Consider the following 20048-nt stretch of genomic DNA (forward strand, 5'->3'; position numbering starts at 1 on the left):
GGAAAATTAGATGAAGAAAGGTCCTGGGACCGTTTCCTGTGACGGAAAGCTGTGGAGTTGTTAAGCGTTTTCAAGTCTGTGAAGAACTGTTATGCCAAGTATGGGCAGCAGGTGTTGTTGATCTGTACTGTATGTGGAACGATAGTGCCATAGATTTAAGTTTAATGTAGGGAAATAGTTCCTGACAGTAGCCAGTGACTTTTGGTAAACCTCATTTTTGAAAGTTAGGGCACCTCCTTCCTTAGGTTTTTATAAGGTGCATTTAGTGATGATGTGAGGGAACAAGGCTGACTGGAGGACTCTCAAGGTCCCTTTTTGCCCTAAGGTTCTATTATTATTGCATATTTATAGAGCACCAAAATTGACTGTGTTCTTCTCATTGAATAGAATTGCATTCAGTCACTGTCCAGGGCCATCACAGTCAAAATTAGACAGATCAGCAAATCAAGTCAAAGGTTAGTAGGTACACATCTAACTATTTGAGAATGTATATTCTCTTCAAGAATTAGAGAATGACCTAAGAGCACGGTGAAAGATCTTCAGTGTGAAAACCCTCCACTGAGACTTGTATTAGGTTCCTCTAGGTGTCTTTGTAAAAAGAAATAATAATAAGGAATCCTTTCTTAGTGTCTATTAAGCAAACCTAATTTCGAATTATTATCCTCAAAACTCCTAATTCAGAATGGAATGAAGGAAAAGAATTGTACTTTATTGACAAACTGTTTTAAGTGGTAGATAATATTCTGTTATTATTAACTTGATAACTTTGAACTTCTCTGCCCACGGATGATTTAAATTCAATCCACACTTGATCTTAGCCAAAAGGCCAAGAAGCGATTGATTTAGATTTAATCCATTCTAACAGCTGAACTACCAAAAAAATTACATTGCTAATTTAAAACTAGCAAATAAAGTTCCGTATTTTTACTGGAAAAAAAATGGTAAAGTCCATCATATATGGTAAAAATTAACAGTTTAAGTTGTCTGACTTTTTTTTAAAGTTTATTTATTTTGAGAGAGAGAGAAAGTGCAAGTGGGGGAGGGGTGGAGAGAGAGGGAGAGAGCAAGTCCCAAGCAGGCTTTGCACTGTCAGCGCAGAGCCCGATGCGGGCTTGAGCCAACAAACCAGGAGATCACGACCTGAATGAAGTCGGATGCTTAACAAACTGAGCCACCCAGGTGCCCCAGTTGTCTGATTTTGTAAGGAGGAATGGTCTCGTATTTTTTATTTCTTGTAACCCCACTAATCATTTCACACTTTTTAATCTTTTTATTTGGAAATAAATGCAAACCTTCAGAAAAGTTTGAACAATAGTACTAAGAACATACGTATACTCTTTACCTAGATTTACCTGTTAGCATTTTGTTCATTTGCTTTACCATTTGTGCATGCTTTCTCTACTGATCTTTTCCTTTCTACATATATGTCTGTCTTTTCTGAACCATTTGAAAGTAAGTTGCACACATCATGCATCTGTTCATGTTTTTAAAGTAATGTTATTTTATTCCTTTCTTCGAAGTAAAAGTATTTTTGGGCAGTGCCTGGGTGGCATCCGACTTTGGCTCAGGTTGTGATCTCACCGTTCGTGGGTTCAAGCCCTGCGTCAGACTCTGTGTTGACAGCTCAGAGCCTGGAGCCTGCCTCAGACTCTGTGTCCCCCTCTTGCCCCTCCCCTGCTCTCTCGCTCTCTCTCTGTCTCTCAAAACTAAACAAACAGTAAAAAAAATTTTTAAGTAAAATTTTTTTTTCTCAGCTCCATTATTTACCAAAATGTAGAGGCAACTTGAACTATCATATTTCACCTTGTTTTTGTCCTGTTATCTCTTTTAACTGTCACTCATGAGGTCCTTTTCATGCCTTGTATCTGGAATACACTATTTTTTCCAGATTGTCCTTTAATAAAATCTGAAGACCTGACACAGACACTTGTTGCCACAACATATAATATAATATATAGCTTTGTCATGTGATGTATTACAGACTCTTATAGTGCCAAATTCTTGTTGTATAATTTTTATTGAAGAAAACTCTTTTTTTAATGCAAATACATGTGTTAGGATAACAGAACTAATTAGATCTCTGTTTGGTAAAATTACATGGTTTTTTACCTTTAAGTTTGTATATTTTCCATTTCAGCTTGATGTCAATTCACAGGGCTAAATTTTCATGTTTGCTTATTTCCCTCACAGTAGCTTATGATTCCACGGGTCCCTGACAGGATTTCACTGAAAGAGTGGCTACGTAAGATCCAGAATGAAGATACAGCTTCTGGAAAGGGGAATGAAATTCCATTCAAACAAAAATAGGAGGGGAGGGGGTTAATCTATTTTAAGTGCTGATGAACAAATTGAAATTATTTTCAAGTTGTAAAAATTTTATTACTCTATTTTTACTGATGTAATTTATCAATCCCTTTAATGTCTGAGATTAAAACCAGCTCTGCAGAGGTGAACTCTGAATATCCAAATAGTTTGAGATATGGAAGAGATGTAACTGTGGTGAAGTCAGTTCTCTACGATTTTCAGTGAATGTTGAAGACACGGAGCCAGAATCAATTTAGGCTCAGGGGGAATGATGGCCTCACTCCTCAAGTGGAATATTTTGTGGACAGAGATACCTGTATTCCTGGAAGGACCATAGTTCAGGCAACAAACTCAAAATGCAGCACAATGTTGCCTTCTTCACGTAGCCACTGAATTTTGAGTTGGAATTTTATTAGAAAGCCTCATTCTCCTCTGATGACATGTAATCCTGTCTGTTAGCATTTTTTTCCTCATGTGCTTATTAGTATTAAGTAGACTACGTGCTTGCTTTATGTTAGACCACTGTCAGAAAAACAAGACAGAATTAGTTTCAAGAATATTTTTCTTTCTGTAGCACCCACACGCAGGATGTGTGATCTCTAGTAATTCTTATTCATTTGAAATACAGCAATTTGTTCCTGTCAGTAGAGGATAGGTTTGTTGTTTTAAATTGCCAGGTTTTGTTTCTGTTGGCATGTTCCCCAATACAAATTGAATGGCTGACAAAAATCTATTTGTATGACAGTTCAATCTAGATAAGTGCCCTCTGTTGCCTAACGGTACAATTTGGGGTCTCAGAGATAAAAGCAAACTGAATGCCAGGCTTGTAACAGAGCTTCTCCATGCAGATAACAGAAGTAATCCATATTCCTGAGGTACACAAATCAGACCAACAAAGAAGAAATGCGCATGCACGTCATATCGTTTGAAATGGTGGGCTTCTAGCTTCTACATAATAAAAAATGGGAATATCTAACTTAGGAGAACAAAAATCTACCTCGTACGAGCTATGCCTAGATTTGGAATGAAAGAGAAGTGGGGTATTGACTTATAAAGTTGGAGAGAGCTCTGTTGCTTAGCATTGTCCCATCGTATACGGGTTTCCCCCGCTAACAGAAAGTTGGGTGTTCCTAGGAGACCTTTCGTAAGCTGAAATGATGTAAAGCGAAAGAAGCAATTATCATTGTTATGTGGAAAAATTTTCTAACACTCCCAGACCCAAAGAATAACCTCTCTTAGGCTTTTCCGATACCTTAGGACACATCTTGCTAACAGACACACGGAATAAATGGAGGCAAAGCACAGAGGCTCCCAGACACAGTTCAGAGCTCTGACAGCTTGACGCCCGGGTGCTGTGTGCTCTTCCTGGGGAAGGAGCTGGTCAGGGCCGCTTTCACTGCTCAGGGTGCGAGCTGCCTTCCTCATGGCTCACTGAAAAACAAATGGTGAATGCTCTTCTCTTTTCGCCTTTTTTTGTAAAATCAGAAATCGTCTTCAGATTTCTTCTGGTTAGCAAAAACAGATACTAATGTAGGCCTCTAACTGAAGTGTCATGATGTGAATTTTCCTGAAGCAAGGTACACCTGTATTGGCTTTTGTCAAATTTTTTTGCTTTCTATTTTAACATGCCTGTTCTGAAATAAAGTGTATATTTAGACAGTGATTCTTTCATACTTTTGATATTCTACAAGAGGTAGTTTCTGAAGGGGTCTCCTTTACCTCCCAAGATGAGGAACTGAAAATTTGTACCTTTTCTCTCTTCCTTAAAACATGTCAGGCTTACTATACAGGTATCTCTAAAACATAATTCACTTATAAAAAGAGGGATGAAATATATGGTAACAATCGTAATAAGGAAGGAATTGGGACTAGTTCATAAGGTAACAGACATCCTGGAAATATGGCTAAGAGCCCCAGTTGTAGATATTCTGAAAAATAATCCATAGTGCTTGGTGATTTATTGGATTTTAGGATTGGATTTGAGAATAATTTTTACATTTTTATCTGAAGAGACTGTGTGCATGGTAAAACCATACATCAAACTAAAGAAAACAGGAGGAGCAGTATATGAGAAGGAAAATGCCTTAATGTGTCTGCATTAAGTCTGAGATGCCTTCAGGTTATATGAGGTACCCAGAAGGGATTAGATTTGTAAGTAGAATATGCAGAAAGCACGTCTTTGCCTGCTTCTAGGTAGTAGTGAGAACCGTGGGTAAAAATGAGATCATTCAGATGAGTGAGAAGAGATCCGAGGATGAAGACCTGGGTCAGACTGAGAAAGAAGCTATAATGAAGGAGACTGAGAAGGACAGACCAGACAAATGGGAGGAACTCCTGTGGAAGACGGTGCCGTAATGCTAAGGGGACAGTGGGCAACAATGTCCGTCTGATGCTATCAAGAGATCAAATGCAAACAGGACTGAAAGGTGGCCATTGGAGCGAACCTTGGTACAGTTGGAGCAACACAATTAATGACATCGTATTAGATTAAAAGTGAAAGCGTAAAATAAATATCCATAAGTCCATACTGATACCAATAAATGATTGGATAATGATTGAGTAGACAGATCTTTTGTACAGAAGAATGCCAGATGACTTATGAAGATACCTCTCCCTGAAGAAGGTAGAGCATAACTCCCCACTTCTTTTTTTTTCAATTTTTTAAATGTTTTATTTATTTTTGAGAGAAAGAGAGAGAGAGAGAGAGAGAGAGAATGAGTGGGGGAAGGATAGACAGAGAGGGAGACACAGAATCTGAAGCAGGCCAGGCTCTGAGTTGTTAGCACAGAGCCCAACGTAGGCTCCAACCTGTGAACCATTAGATTATGACCTGCGCTGAAGTCAGATGGCTCAACTGACTGAGCCACCCAGGCACCCCATAATTCCCCACTTCTTAAACGTCGGCTGTGTATAGTAAGTACAGTGTAGGAAGGGGGAAAAGAATAGCTTTTCAGTGGAGAAACATGGCAAACACTCCCTCAGCCAGGCATCAAGGGCAACATCATTAATGATACGTCAATGTTGATAGTATGTACCTTGGACATGATCTGAACCAAATGGCACTTTTATCTCTTCGGTCTTCCTCCCCAAAACATAATACCCCAGTTTAGTCAGGAGAAGAACATCAGAAGGATCCTAATTGAAGGGCATTCTACAAAATACCAATCCTCTTCAAAACCTGCAAAATCATCAAAAACAAGGAAAAGTCTGAGAAATTGTCACAGCCAAGAGGAGCCTAAGAACACATGACTAGGAAATGTAACATGGAATCCTGGATGGTATCTGGAACAGAAAAAGAACCTTAGATAGTAAGGAAACCTGAAAAAAGTATAGTTAATAATAATGTGTAATAATGAACTATTGATTCATTAATTGTAACAAATGTACCACACTCATATAAGATGTGAAAAATAGAGGAAACTAAGTGTGGGTTACATGGGAGCTCTACTATCTTTGCAACTTTTTAATAAATCTACAACTGTTTTTAAAGTTTACTTCAAAAACATGGACAATGATTTTGTCACCTCAGAAGATATTGGTGATCCTAGGGAATCCTATGGCATGGTAGGAAAGCATCAAATTTGTTGGAAGTTGAGAAGTGGCTGGGTCATGAATAAGTTAATTGAGCTAATGCTCATGGAATACTCTGTCAAGAGGCTTGGCCAGGAAGGGAAGGATAAAAAGAGGCTGGGCATGAGCTGGGGAGTAGAGTACTGGTGGAAATAACATTTTGAAGTATAGAAAGCTGGGTACACTTAAAAAATGTTTATGTTCTGAAAGGAAAGAACCAGTAGAAAGTGACATGCTGAAAATATAAGAGAAACAACAGTTAACTGATGGAGTAAAGTCCCTAAGCAGGCAGGATTTTATTCTATTCAACTGAAGATGGAGAGTCTTCTAGGAGGAATGTGTTGTTTATGAATCAGGTATGAATATTTATTATACTTTATAGTCTGGGGGTCACCCTTATAGGGAAGTAATCTTTACAATGTTTCCATAGAGAATTTGGGCTAGAAGAACTTTGTTTTATTGCCTAAACATCACAGTTTTATTGGCTATATTCATAAGGCATTAAAAGGCATCTCTGAATTATGAGAACTGTAACTTCATTGTAATAAAGAATCTGTCCCAACATGGATTCAACAGGAAGCACTAGGGGAAAAAATACTGTAAAAATTGTTTGCCTGTGAGATAGCTGGTTCCAATCTAAAATTGTAGAGCAACTATATAGGGAGTCACTAGATCCCATGGATAAGGAAGCACTTCTTAACACATCTTAATAACCAGTTCAAGACCTCTCCTGCCATGTGGGCAGATTATTGTTGCTTTATGGTGGAGCCTCTGAAGATTAATCTTAAAACATATCTAAGTTACATATGTGACTTACCATATGTGTGGTTGTGACTCACCCTCAAATCAGATGTTTTTGTGGTTTAAAAAAAATTTTTTTTACATTTATTCATTTTTGAGAGACAGAGAGAGACAGAGCACAAGCGGGGGAGGTACAGAGAGAGAGAGAGGGGGAGACACAGAATCCGAAGCAGGCTCCAGGCCCCGAGCCATCAGCACAGAGCCCGAGAGCCTGACGCGGGGCTCGAACTCACAAACCGGGAGATCATGACCTGAGCTGAAGTCAGACGCTTAACTGACTGACCCACCCAGGTGCCCTCAAATCAGACATTTTATTCTATGAAATAAAATATTCTGCCTTAAGTATTTGTCACCTTTGAAATTTCAAATTTATTATTGTCAATATTCCAGATGTCGACAACAGTGTATAAGTAAAGGCTTATTTTTGTTTACTTTGAAGGAGAGTGACAAGAAACAAAATCTACGAACTAATCAACTTTGTAGTTGATGATAAATTCGTAGAACCAGGTGAATGGTGCAGCCAGACCTGCCTTGGGGGGGCGGGGAGCAATAGGATGGCCCCTGCCTGCCATAATGTTTTGGTAAAATGAAAGGTGGTATGGTAAATTAAAAAGAGCACTGACATTGGGAAACACATTCTGTCCTTCCTCTACCTAGTCTTTCCCAAGTGTGTGGCCTTGGGGAGATCACTCATCTGGCTTAGAACTACTCATCTCTAAATATGGAAGGCTGGTCTAGATGAGGCCTCATATCACTGTCAACTATAGAATTCTGTTACTTTTGAGACATCTCAGTGTCAGTTACAGAATCATCGAGATCATTTGCTCTTAGATGTCTAGATCACTTGAAATTATGGCTTTGGACAGATTTTCAATGAACGATTGCCTTTCCTTCCTAATGCTAGGCAGATTATGTAGGGAAACCTACATACAACTTAATTATATCTTTTGCATACTTTATCCCAGTAGTTCTTTTAGAAATACAAATGAAGCGTCTGTTATATAGCATCCATTTTTCAGAGTATCATTTTTCTAGTAGTGCATAGAGTATTTGTATGTCATTATCAAACAAGAAAATATTTTGACATTTTGATTATTTCAATTATAGTCTATGGAGTTGTTTTATTTTATATTCAGAAAGATTTTAAAGAATTAGATTTCCTCCACTGAAAATTTACACTATTCCAGATGTTGACAACAACACCTGGGCATTCTATCATGAGCTGATTTTCTGAATGAAGTAACTTAATTATTGATTGACAAGGTAACATGATTTAAGACACAGCCACACCATGTTCAATAGCAATGTGAAAGTCATAAACTGCAAGCATGTGCAAGCAAGTGGGGCCATGATACTAACTCACATTGCATTTTGAAACACCAATGCTAAACTTAAATTATAAGCTTAAGTTTAGAATTGCTGGAGGAGGAAATGAAGAGGTACAGTTACATGATTTCTGGGCTCTCCGTTTTGCAAATCATTAAATGATGTAACAGCAATGTGGTCAGAATTCCTAGTATAAAGAAAAGTCTATTCTAGCATTGTGAGACACAAGTAGACTTATTATTCCATATGGATTGCATATGAGTTTGCGTGAGTCTAGATGTGTATACATACATATATAACCTCATTATATGCATACAAATATTCACATATTCATAATAGCTAAATTAAAAAAAATAAAAGTGGGGTAGAGTGTAACTCATTATTTACAGCCAAAACATAAATATCCATTTGAAACATGTAAACTGTTTTTGAAAGTATAAGCAAAAATAATAAATGAAAGTGATTATAGTAGAAAGACACTAGTTATTTTTTGTTTTTTGTTTTTCAAAAACATTTAAATGTCTTTTCCTGGTATTACATGGATTATTTCAGCGTTCTCATGTTAACCTGCTTTTTCAACTGTTGGTAGCCCAGCAGCAGGGCATGTTAGCATCTTCCCTCTGCTGGCTTGCATATGGTCCATTGGCCATGAGTTTATGATAGATAGAAAGTGTGCTTTCCCTTTATTAATGCTACAGTATTGGTGACATGTGGCCTGTGCACTTTCCAGTGAATGAGCTTGACCTTTGACTCAACACAGTCCCTTGAGCAAGAGCAAGCCGTGTTTGGTGGAATGATTACTTAGAAAAAACAGATTGGAACCTACTTTCTCTGCTAACATTAAAGAAATGCAGTAAAGTTTTTCCCACTGAAAATCATCCACAAATTGTAGCATCATAAAATAGAGAATTGGGCAAAAAAACCGAAACAGACATACTAGAATTACTTAACTAATTACTTTAATTGTTAGTTAAATAATATGAACTTTTTAAGGTTACTTTTGGTGTATATTGGCACATCATTTTCTGAGGAAGATGCACTAATTTATACTCTCAGCCCTGTATGTGTACCGGTTTTATTGCATCCTTTCCAATATTACCAACTAATGTTTTGTTGAACATCTTTCACAAGGTTAGCACATATCAGGTATTATCAGAGGCTTCCATTTGTATATAATATTTAAATTCACACAACAGCCCTGAGAAATAAATATGGTCACTGTTTTAGATATTGAAGAAAGTGATATCCAGAAAACTTAATTTGACCAAGATCACATACTAAAATGTTATCTCTGTTCTTTGTGTTCAGTGCCTTGCGCTTTTTCATCCTAACTACTTCCCAAGGATCTAACATTTACCTAACAGTATACTTTGCCTTTACCTAAATCATGTAGTATCTTAAATCATCTTTGCTAGAAATTAATGCAGCACAGCGAACACTATGATGAATGAAATTTCATAACTTTCTTCTCATTTTTTTTCCTCCAAAATGTTAAGTTTTCTGTCCTGGATTGATGAGCTTTTTTAAGTCCTGGGTCAGGGGTGGAGTGTGTATGAAAAGCTGAAATTGGTCATGAAGAAATAGAAGTGAGGTTAAAAATGGAACGCTTTGTGCCAAAGATAGATGCATTTTCGAAAATGCCATCTGGGCATTACAGAAGTATGCTATTATTTAATTCAAACCAGCTAGAATTCAGCAAGAAATGAATGCCAGCAATTATATGACTAGCTAATAAATATAATTTCATGGTATTCGGTAAGATATCCCAAAGTGTTAATTGTAACAGGAGCAGTTAAATTCTTTATACCAGTTAAATTCTTTGGCTATGAAAGCATAACAGTTTTTAATCACCTGGTAACTTTGGGCATTATTAAATATATGGAGATTGGATTGGAAGACACGGTAGAAGCAATGGAAAAGTCTGGCCAGACTGGGTAATTTGTTTTAGACCTATAGAGAAATCTATTAACCATTTCTTCTATAGACCAATTTGATTAGGAAGTAGGACAAGCTGTTCTTTCATTACTTACCCAAACCATACTGCACTTTGTATCAATTATTTGGCTGTCTGCAGCACATAGATTAGAATAAAGGGCTTTCTTAGTGTTTGTGAATGTTGCGGATTGCTGATTAGTAATTAAAGTACTGAATGAAGAAAATTAGGCCAAAAATGAATGGCAATGAGAAAGTCTTAATTCTGTGATACAGATGTTAGAAACAGATTGTCTTGAGCAGCCCATTCAACGCAGTGACATTCTACATGGCCATGGAGTGCTTGCCTTCCATGTAAAACTCAAGTCAAATGCCTTAGAGATGGTTTCCTCTCCCGTGCCTTGTGATGTAGCTGTATGGGTATTAATTTAGTGAAATATCCTGTCTGCCAGGTGTGGGAACTAGCTGATTTTATTGTAATACCAGATCATTACTTAATTCATATGCAACAGAGTGCAGCACATGGAAAGCATTATAAATCTATTTACAATGTGGCTGGTCTGATGATAACATTGTATTAAATTCCCAGGTGAGGCAATTTAAGCAATTGCTTTGCCATGTGCACGCGGTGGAAATTAAATTCTCATATACACTTTAGTAATAAACCAACTGCATTGTTATGCTTATGCTAGTGGTGGGTTGTAGAATCTTCACTCTGACTATGTATATACCCTGTTTCACACGTAGAATCATATAGGGGGCTGCACCACAGATCCCAGTTCTTAATTAGTTTCGGCTCAGTTAATTCATTTTGTTTCTAGTTTAGCAGTGCCTGTCCAGAAACATACTCAGTTCAGTTGGGAAACATTAAGGCTTGGGTAAAGTAGACAGATTGTTTCAAGCCAAATTTCCAGACAGAACTGGGCAAGTGTATCTGTTTGAACTTGGCTTTAAGAAAATCAGCCAATCAGTATGCATATACCAAGTGAAAACTGCTTGGAATTTGAAATTCTCACCTTCATAACCAAAGACTCATTTTTGTCATCAGTTTAAAAAAGGCATTCAAACTTTCTGTGTCTGACTTTTTAGGGATAATAATCAATTGTTAATTTGCCGTATTTTTTCCTCTAATTCTGTAGATTTTTCTGCCCAACTGCGTCTCGTCCACCTAAGTGTAATGTAAGTTACAAAGAATAAGCTTTACAAAAACACACAACTAAAAGTGAGGAATGCTCTTATATTTAATTCTGTGTCTGTGTGTGTGTGTGTGTGTGTGTGTGTCTGTGTGTGTGGCAAAAATTGTCAGTTGAAGCTTCCCACCCTTATGGTACAGACCTGAAATTGCAATAGATTACAAACTGCATAGAGCTTCTGTCTTCTCCAGAAGCCACATATAAAGCACCAGTAGACAGTGGTAACTGACAACTAAGACTAAAAATGTTGACAATTTCTTGATTTGCCTGGTTAGCTTATGTATAGAAGTCATTAACTATTTATAAAATGCATTATGAATTGGGTTCCTTCAAACTGTAGCTGAGTGTGTGACATTTCCAGCTCAAATTCTCATGCTTGCATTTGGCTAAAGTACAGATTTTATACAACTGATAATAAAGTAAAAATATTTTAGTTAATCAAGATACAGTAGGTGTTTCAGTTTCATTAACTTTAAATCATCTGAATTAAAATATTCATAGTACTTAGTAATGTAGAGTGAGGTTATTAAAAATTCCACAAAAGGTAAAATTATTTATCGATGCTTTGGAAGGAAACTATCGGTACAATAAGCAGTTTGTCATTCAAAGGAATTTGCCTTTTTTGGTATTCAATCAGTTTAGTGATGATCCTGCAGGCTAAATTATGGCTGATTACAACCAGCTTACTTAAAATTTCAAACCACAAAAATATTAGGAGAAAATACCAATGTCAGGCATTTAAATGCAACTCTCAATAAAACAGTCTTGATCTCAAAAATATATATATTTGTAAAATGATATTCGAGGGTAAAGAGTTCGATTTTCTGCACCGACTGTGTCATTTTCATGAGGAACTATTTCTGATACTGGGAATGAGTTTTTTTTATTCTTTAAGAGAAGTTAGTTCGATCAGAGAACGTTTCGTAAACTCAGCATATCATCTGCTTAATTACATCCAGAAAGCCGTCCAAATGACCAATGTTTACCGTCCCAATAGTAAAGACTGACATTTATAGAGACCACCGTTCAACTGCGGATAAATCCTTATTTCTCCTCTGTTGCTGAGTGTGTACACTCTTAATTGCTCGTTTTCAAAAGCAATGAATTCTCACCAAAACAAGATTAGATATTTAGGGATACATGTTTGTAATTTTCTTCTTCTTTTGAAGTTCAGCAAATCAAAATGAGAATATAATGTGATTGAACAATCTATGCCAATTTGTTGGTATTTTGGTGAAAGGGGAAAACACAAAAACAATCTCCGTATGATATTCTCGCATACTGTGGAATGTTTTAGTCCCCCATAGTGATAAAATGAATAATTAAAAAGGCAGCTCTGATACCACAGCCTGTTTAAAGGTTCTCATTTCCTTTAATGCTGTAAAATACTTTTGCTTAGCTAGTTTGGAACTACTGTAGTGGGGATCTCCAAATGGGCAAAAGAAAGGTTTGGCTTCATCTAAATATTGTAGGAAGGCCATGAGGTGGACTGACCTCGCAGTTCAGCATTTTTCGAGATAATTCTGTATGAAGTCAATCGAAATAATTAACAGTCGGTTCAGTAAATACAATAAGAGAAGCGGGCTTAATATATGCTGTTTGTGGTGGTGAGAAGTCTGGCGTGTTCACAAAATGAATGAGTTGGCTCGCTCCTGAATTGTTAAGACATCTGATATAGATGTCATTACTGACCTCAGGCTAATGACTTAACTTTGGTACTTTGTCCTCGGCAACATTGTTGGTTTTATTTATCTATTTACCGACTTGCTACATCTGCTCAGGTACAGAGACACCCTTGTAGCAAAGAAGGGGGACTTGGGGTAGAGACTCAGGGCAGAGAAGGGAGGCCATCATCTCCTTTCTGCTGAAACATTTTGCAATTTTTGCATCTTTTTCCTGGGTGTATTCAGAGGATAATATGATGGGGAGGAAATTTTGTGTGCTAGAATGAGTGTAGGTTCTAGTTTCAGTTTAACCAAAGCAATCTTTAGAATTCTATAAGACTGATTTTTTTCCTAAAAAAATAAAGGGATATCTAGATTTGTTTACTTTTATTTACACTCCAGTCAGCCCTTTTCAACTAGCTTCTGCCAGAGAGTTAAGCCCTAATGCCCTTAGGCTTCTATTCTCTGTAATGAACTCTCTCTTATGTACCATCCTTGGAAGATTGAGAAAATAGTCACTAAAATAATTTTCTGTTTTGTGGTTCAGATAAGGAACCCTAATTGAGAAAAGCTGCGACTCGAAAATGATTCAAAATCTATTGGCTTTTCTTGCTAAAAGTCCTTTTAAATCCTAGTGTGATTTCACATTTAAGGCGGTGTGATCTCTATGTAGCAAAGCAGTGCTGTTTACTAGTATAAAAATCTAATTAAAAATCTTGTTGACTTCTGCTCGAGGATTCTGAATAGTTCTTTTTAAACTACATTAATTTTTCAGATCACAGTTGAAAAAGTACGAAATCTTAAGGCCTAAACTGTAGACTGCAAGTGAGAATAGGCTACTATTTCCCAGCTGCCATTTTTAAATTCACTCTTTTTGCTTAGTCCAGAAGCAAAAAAAAGGCAGCCAAGTAACCTGTAAATCTGCATTTGAGTCTGAAACGGTGATGCTGAAGTAGGATCTGAGGATGGCGCCCTAGCTTCGCAACTAATTTTCAGAGCCTTTTAGCTTTTCCAAATGTGTGTGCATTTAGATAATCCATGAATTGCTTATAGACATGTCCCTCTGACTTTACAGGTAAAGGTCAACTCCCGTAAAACAAAATTTCACTGAGTGAAATGTTGACTCATAGCCCACTTTATTTACTGGGATTGAGAAAAGTTGACTCATAGCCTACTTGCCTTTATGTACTGGGATTGGGAAATTTAATTTGTTTTAACACACACGCGCGCGCATACACACACACACACACACACACACACACACACACACTCCCATTACTTTTCCTTCAGCTATTATTTGAGGAGAGCTTGGAGACCTTTAAGTTATTGTTTGGAAACGGGATAGACTTTAAAATTCCATCTCTTTCTGGCTACTAACATCACAATAATGAAGGAAATATAGATGAACTATTGTCTAAGCATTCCAGTGTTCAGTTGGAGTCATAATATTATCCCAGAATCAGAGATTTTAAAAGACCTATATTATATAGTTCATTTCCTGCCACAATTTTAAAGACCCCCATATACACTTGTTTTAATTACAATCTGGTGAGTTTTGCAGATATACAGCTATAAAGCTGTATTTCCTTCAGTTTGGTGGTCTTATTTGTATGGCTACATATGGAATAACATACCAGTTCTGATCCGTTTGTGAATATTAATGGAGTACTTACACAATGCAGAGTTTTCTTTCATTTTTGGCATCTGAAAAACTTCTAATTTACATTAAACTTCTCAAGTTCAAGAACTCTACACAACTTTGCTTTGCAGATTTTAGCAAATAGGTTTCCATTAGGGGGCTCTCGAGGTTTGAGATGATCAGCCTTGATACCAATAATGCTTCGAAGCCTTTACTTTCTAACGTTCATCTCGCTCTCTCCCTTTTTGTTTTGTTTTATAGAAAAGGTCACGGATCGCCTACAGTGACGAAGTACGGAATGAGCTCCTAGGGGATGATGGGAATTCCTCAGAGAACCAGGTAGAATGCTAATCAGGAAGGCCCGGTGGGTGGCTGGAGGGTGAAGGAGGTCACTGGCACACTGGGCTCTCAAGCTGCTCCTTAACAGTATTAGCAACAACTCATGTGGAAGCGATACTGTTTAATGCAAAGCTGGAGTCTTAATCAACTTCAAAATGTTTCTTGGAGATCTTACATTTAACCCTTTACCTTGTGATCACTGTCTGCTATCTTTTAAAAAAATCTTTTCTTCTCCTTTCTTTATTATTTAGTACTTAAGGAATAACTTGAAACACACTGTTTGCAGACAAAGCCAAGGTCTTCACCTCAAACACATGTAAAAGGAATAAAAAAGTACATAATGCAGCTTTGATAATAATGCAGTATAATTAAATCAACACTTGCAGCAAAACAAATGAAAGTAAGCTTTCAAAATTCAACAGGGCAGCTCAGTCTCCTATTGTGGAGCTGCTTAAAATACATTCACCAAAATGCAGACTGTGAGCACCAGTGTGGAGCTCAGATACTCAGAGGTCCGGCCTCCGTCAAATAAGAAGAAGAATAGGAAAAGTCTCTTCTACAGTTTAATATCTGCATAGGCAAAAAATAAGATACAATTTCTTCTTAAAAGGGCCTTACAACTTGGCTGTCATTTCTCATTGGATCACACAGCAGTGTGATGAGTCTAATTAATGTCCCACTTCTTTCTTTGAATTAATACTGCAGACTTCATTAGTTCATGCAAATAATGTATATGACTTTTTTAAAAAGTCATCTCAGGGTAGAGATGACTTTTAAAATGTCACAAACAACACTAGTGACTTCCTCTCTTTGACACTTTTGGAGAAAATAAATGATGGGAACTTCAGAAGCAAGACCTGAGCGTGTTTATTCATATTCCTTTGGTTAGTATTGTAAAGGTCTTTACTCTGCCTAAATAAAAATGAACATAAATCATTCATGGAGTAAACCAAAACTTGAATAAGATAGTAAAACATAATATATTGGTACACATTGGAAAACTTGCATAATTGTACTTACCATTTCAAATAGATTATATTATAGGTCTATATATGCTGAAACTATATTACTATCTACTCCAATGTTAATATGGTAAACGGGATGACACTCATGGGATTAAGGCCTCCATCTATCCAACCCCCCAAAAAGGGGAGAAGAGTCACCAAGCTGATTATGTTTGTTTTGGGAAAGATCTCACCTTAGCCACTTTTTGGATGTTATCAGCTTGAATTTAGAAATGTAAACATGTTAAGATTTGACTTGGGATTTCAGCTTTCCTGATTGGAATGTGAGAACAGCTAAGGGGGAAAGAAAAAAAAAAAAAAACAACAAGAAGCACAACAAACATAAAAGGGTGGTGGGAGAAAGGGTTTTACTCATAATAGATTAAATAACATGAGGATGAGAGAAAAAATATTGTCTTCCTATTTAAAGTGAGTTTTAGATTGTTCATATCTCTCGAATGAATGAATCATCATTTCGTATCTTTACTGCGAAAAAAAGCATTCTCTTTTTTGCAAAAAAAGTGAATGCATAGTTCCCATGTCAATTTTTTAGAAAGCTATAGATCTTTCCCTCATATGAAACTACTGCTTAATATAGAGGAAATAGAAAGGAAGGGGGTGTTCCTGTCTAACTCAGACTCCTTTATTGTAATAGATGCTGTAGTACTGTGACAGGAATCTCTCTCTCTCTCTCTCTTTTTTTTTTTTAAAGCATGTTCACTTCTCTTAATGGACATTTTATGTGCCTAAAACATTTGCCTTACACACATACAAGTGTGATTTTTTTATGCCTAAAGAAAAATACTCTGCAAAAATAGGTAGAGTTCATATTTTCTGAATTTTTCAAATTATATTCCTGTCACTTTAAAGTGATTTCGCAGAGATTTCCTCTGGACTTGTATAAATCAAACTTACAAATTCTGAATGTGCTTGGAGAACCTGAAGTTTAGTTATAAGGAGCTGTCATTTCAATAAATACAATATGATAAATTATAGTCATGAGACGATGTTACTGTTAGATTACTAGTTATGAGAACTTTTCAGTCCAAAATTCGAATTAGGTTTGAAAGTTCAAAGAGACCACACTTAACTTTTTGGACATTTTGTTGCCAACTGTAACAGAATTTCCATACCATAATGAAGTCATTAAATTTTGTTTGGGGGCTTTTTATCATAATGTATGAATTAAAATCCCTCAAACTAAAACACATCTCTCAGCCAAGAATGGTCACTTGAGAATAACTCTTTATTCTGCATCAGTATTCATTCAGACTACGGAATCAAAACAGAAGCCCTTTCTTTAAAGGAAGAAAAGATTTTAAGTTGTCTCTTTATATTTTTGTAGCTCAAGGACTATGAAGATAGTTTCTTTTCTGGGTACGATTACCTATCATTTACATAAGAAAATATTGTCAGCCCAAAACTAAGTACATCTTCAAGTTAATTGTTGATCAGTTGATTTTTCAGAACTTCTTAGCCATATAGTAGTTAAGATAAACTTTTAATATAGAGAGAAATCTTTGAGATAAAAAAAATGAGACAAAAAAGCAGTATTTGTCTCATTGAAATTGGGATATATCTCAATTTTTAAAAATTATAGATCAGAAAAGGAAAATAATAAAGAATTATAGCAATGGTTACAAATAGGCAAAATAACTACTGACTACTGACTAGTTATTTTCAATGCAACATGCACATCTTCCCTATAGTGGCTTCTTTGTAGAGATTTAGACAAATGTAAACGTCATAGCTATTATTTCTCATTCTGGCCATTTGTAATGCATTTTTTTAGGCATTTAAAACCTGATAGTTCATACGCAAATCTGCCAATTAACTATAAAGTATATTAATTTACTCTTATATAAACATTTCTGACATCATTGGAAATTTCAAGGTTTCAGCAATTAAGAATTTTTCAAGTGCATCTTTAGTGTCCCTCCTACAGTATACAATTCTATTTAACCAAATTAGTGGCTTTGTGTAAATTTATTTCTAATTCATAGCCATCTCATACAATCAAATATGGCTCATCCCTAGTTTACAAAGAAGGAACAAAATCACCTACTTTGCACATTTGAGTCTTGGTGGGTCATCAGCTTTCCAAGGACTATTGTCTTAGGCATTATCATTCTATTATTTTAAAATACCATGTTTTCCATTCCATATGGCAACATTTTAATTCTTTGAGAGAGTTGAGTTTTTGAAATGTAGTAGTGCTGTATTTAGAGTGGAAACTTTAATAATTATTACCTTGATTTAGTTTCATGAAAACCATTCTCAGGAAAGGGAAAGAAAAAAAAAATCTTACAGAATTAAATCCCCTAATCCTCTTTATAGTGGAGTATGATGATGTGGCACACAAAATGTTCCAGACTCTATTTTTGAACCCTAATAGTCTCTCAATTTCCATATACACAATAATATTGATTGGTGAATAAATGTGAGTAAATGAAATTTTCATAAATCCTAAATAGAAGGTTCAAATCCATATCTAAGGAATAGGATATTCCTAAATGTGCCGAAATTTTTGTGGTAAAGTAATATTTAGCACATATGATTGCTTAATTTTTTAATACGAGGTTCTCTTAAGTTCCGATTTGGGCTTGCTGTGCATAAAGTGTGTCAAACTTCAGCTACAGACCAGGGGGTGAAGTCGGTCAATTTAATTCCCCAAGATCTAAAGAAGGTCGGTATCATTTCATATAGCCCTGGCAGAGCAGATCATTACCAGGCACAAATCTGTTCGTTACGTGCTGAGGGTTTATAGCAAAATAAATAGACTGTCATCATAAGTTCAGAAAATTGTGTGTTCGACCCACGATAATGTGTAAAGGGCGTTTAATAGAGTTCAGCATTTATTCGTTATCTGTATGCGGACAGAGACGGCAGTGGCGTTATCAGCTTAAAAAAAAAAATCGGTAGTTCTGGGGGTCACGTGACACACCTCACACACACACACACACACAGGCGCGCGCGCACGAACCCTCACATGCTCTGCAGTGCAGTTTTGATTTTAGCCACAGCAGAAGGCTTAACCACAAGAGATTCCACTGGTTCAAACCAGCGTAAACCAGATTTTTTCAGCCTACAAAGGAACAGATTACCTCTTGTATCAAATTCTGCATTGGGGGAAAAAAAAATCTTTGTTTCAAAAAAGACGTTGATTATCATAACCCAACATGGTGGCACGGCACATTTTCAAGTCGCCTATGGTGGAGCTAGTAACTCCATAAAATACGAAATCGCGACTTTCAGTCTAGTCTAAGCATTGTTAGTTTTCAAACATAGACCATCTTTTGTTTACTTGAATGAAAATTCCCAGCCTAACTTAAAAAAAAAAAAAAAGATAAAGATTAAAACCCCTCCCATTACCTAGCTTAGCTACAAATCCGGTGTAGAGCTTGAATGCAGCCATGCGGCACAAACAAGATAGAACGTTTTTTGTTTGGAACCTATTGAAAAAACAAATGGGTAGCATTTTTAAACACTCATTGATTATGGCAGGGTGGCATGCCCCAAATGGTCTCAATTGCTGAGGAGTAGTTTTAAACTTTGGCCCTTTGAGTATCATAGTCAACTGAAGAAGGGTGCGCCCAGAAAGAAAAGATAGCTTGTGCGATCAATTCCCAGATCGTCTGTTTCTGAGAATTAATGTTAGCCTTTTTCTCTCATGATGTTCAGATAGCAGAGAAAAGATTCCTATGTATGTTAGGCCAGGTATTTTAGTTTCGAATTTTACTTTTTCTTGGGAAGAATGTGGTAGCTTTTCACATGAAACCAGATGCTTGACTCATAGACACTGGTCGATGGCTGAGAGAATGAGTATATTAATTAAAAATAATTACAACTCCCAGTATGGTGTGAAAGGACAATGCTAAAAGTTTCATTTTCACTAAATGCCTTGTGAGACATTATGTAATATTCTGCACCCTCTTTATAAAAGATTCATAACAATTTTGAAATCTCATTCTTTTGCACTTGAAATACTTTTCACACATAACAAATGAAACAACAGAATGAGCGGAAATGCATACTGCCTTTCTTGAATTGGAGACAAAAACAGCATTAAGCATGGAGAAAGCCGGGCCATAGTAAACATGATACTTTTAGAGAGACTTAGAGTGAGCAATTCATGGCACATTTCTCCCAAAGCAATAATTTAATTGATTGGCCTGTATATGTCAAGTGTTGTAACAGATGTTACAGATATTTGGATGCTTAGAAATTATCCGTTGTAGACTTGAATTGCCGAGGATGCAAATTTTAGACCTAGAAT

The 20048-nt window shown here is 36.4% G+C and overlaps 1 protein-coding gene across 11 annotated transcripts in view; it reads left to right on the forward strand.

Annotated features, from left to right (window-relative positions):
- The window catches only part of VTI1A (vesicle transport through interaction with t-SNAREs 1A), a 348766-nt gene that overhangs the window by 63518 nt on the left and 265200 nt on the right, over positions 1-20048 (forward strand). For all 11 annotated transcript variants that reach the window (XM_027063066.2, XM_053206829.1, XM_027063063.2 and 8 more), the window contains exon 4: positions 14691-14768. In XM_027063066.2, the coding sequence (XP_026918867.1) occupies positions 14691-14768 (78 nt within the window). The remainder of the gene's footprint in view (positions 1-14690; positions 14769-20048) is intronic.

This window comes from Acinonyx jubatus, chromosome D2 (assembly GCF_027475565.1).
Source record: "Acinonyx jubatus isolate Ajub_Pintada_27869175 chromosome D2, VMU_Ajub_asm_v1.0, whole genome shotgun sequence".
Classification (NCBI taxonomy): Eukaryota; Metazoa; Chordata; class Mammalia; order Carnivora; family Felidae; genus Acinonyx; species Acinonyx jubatus.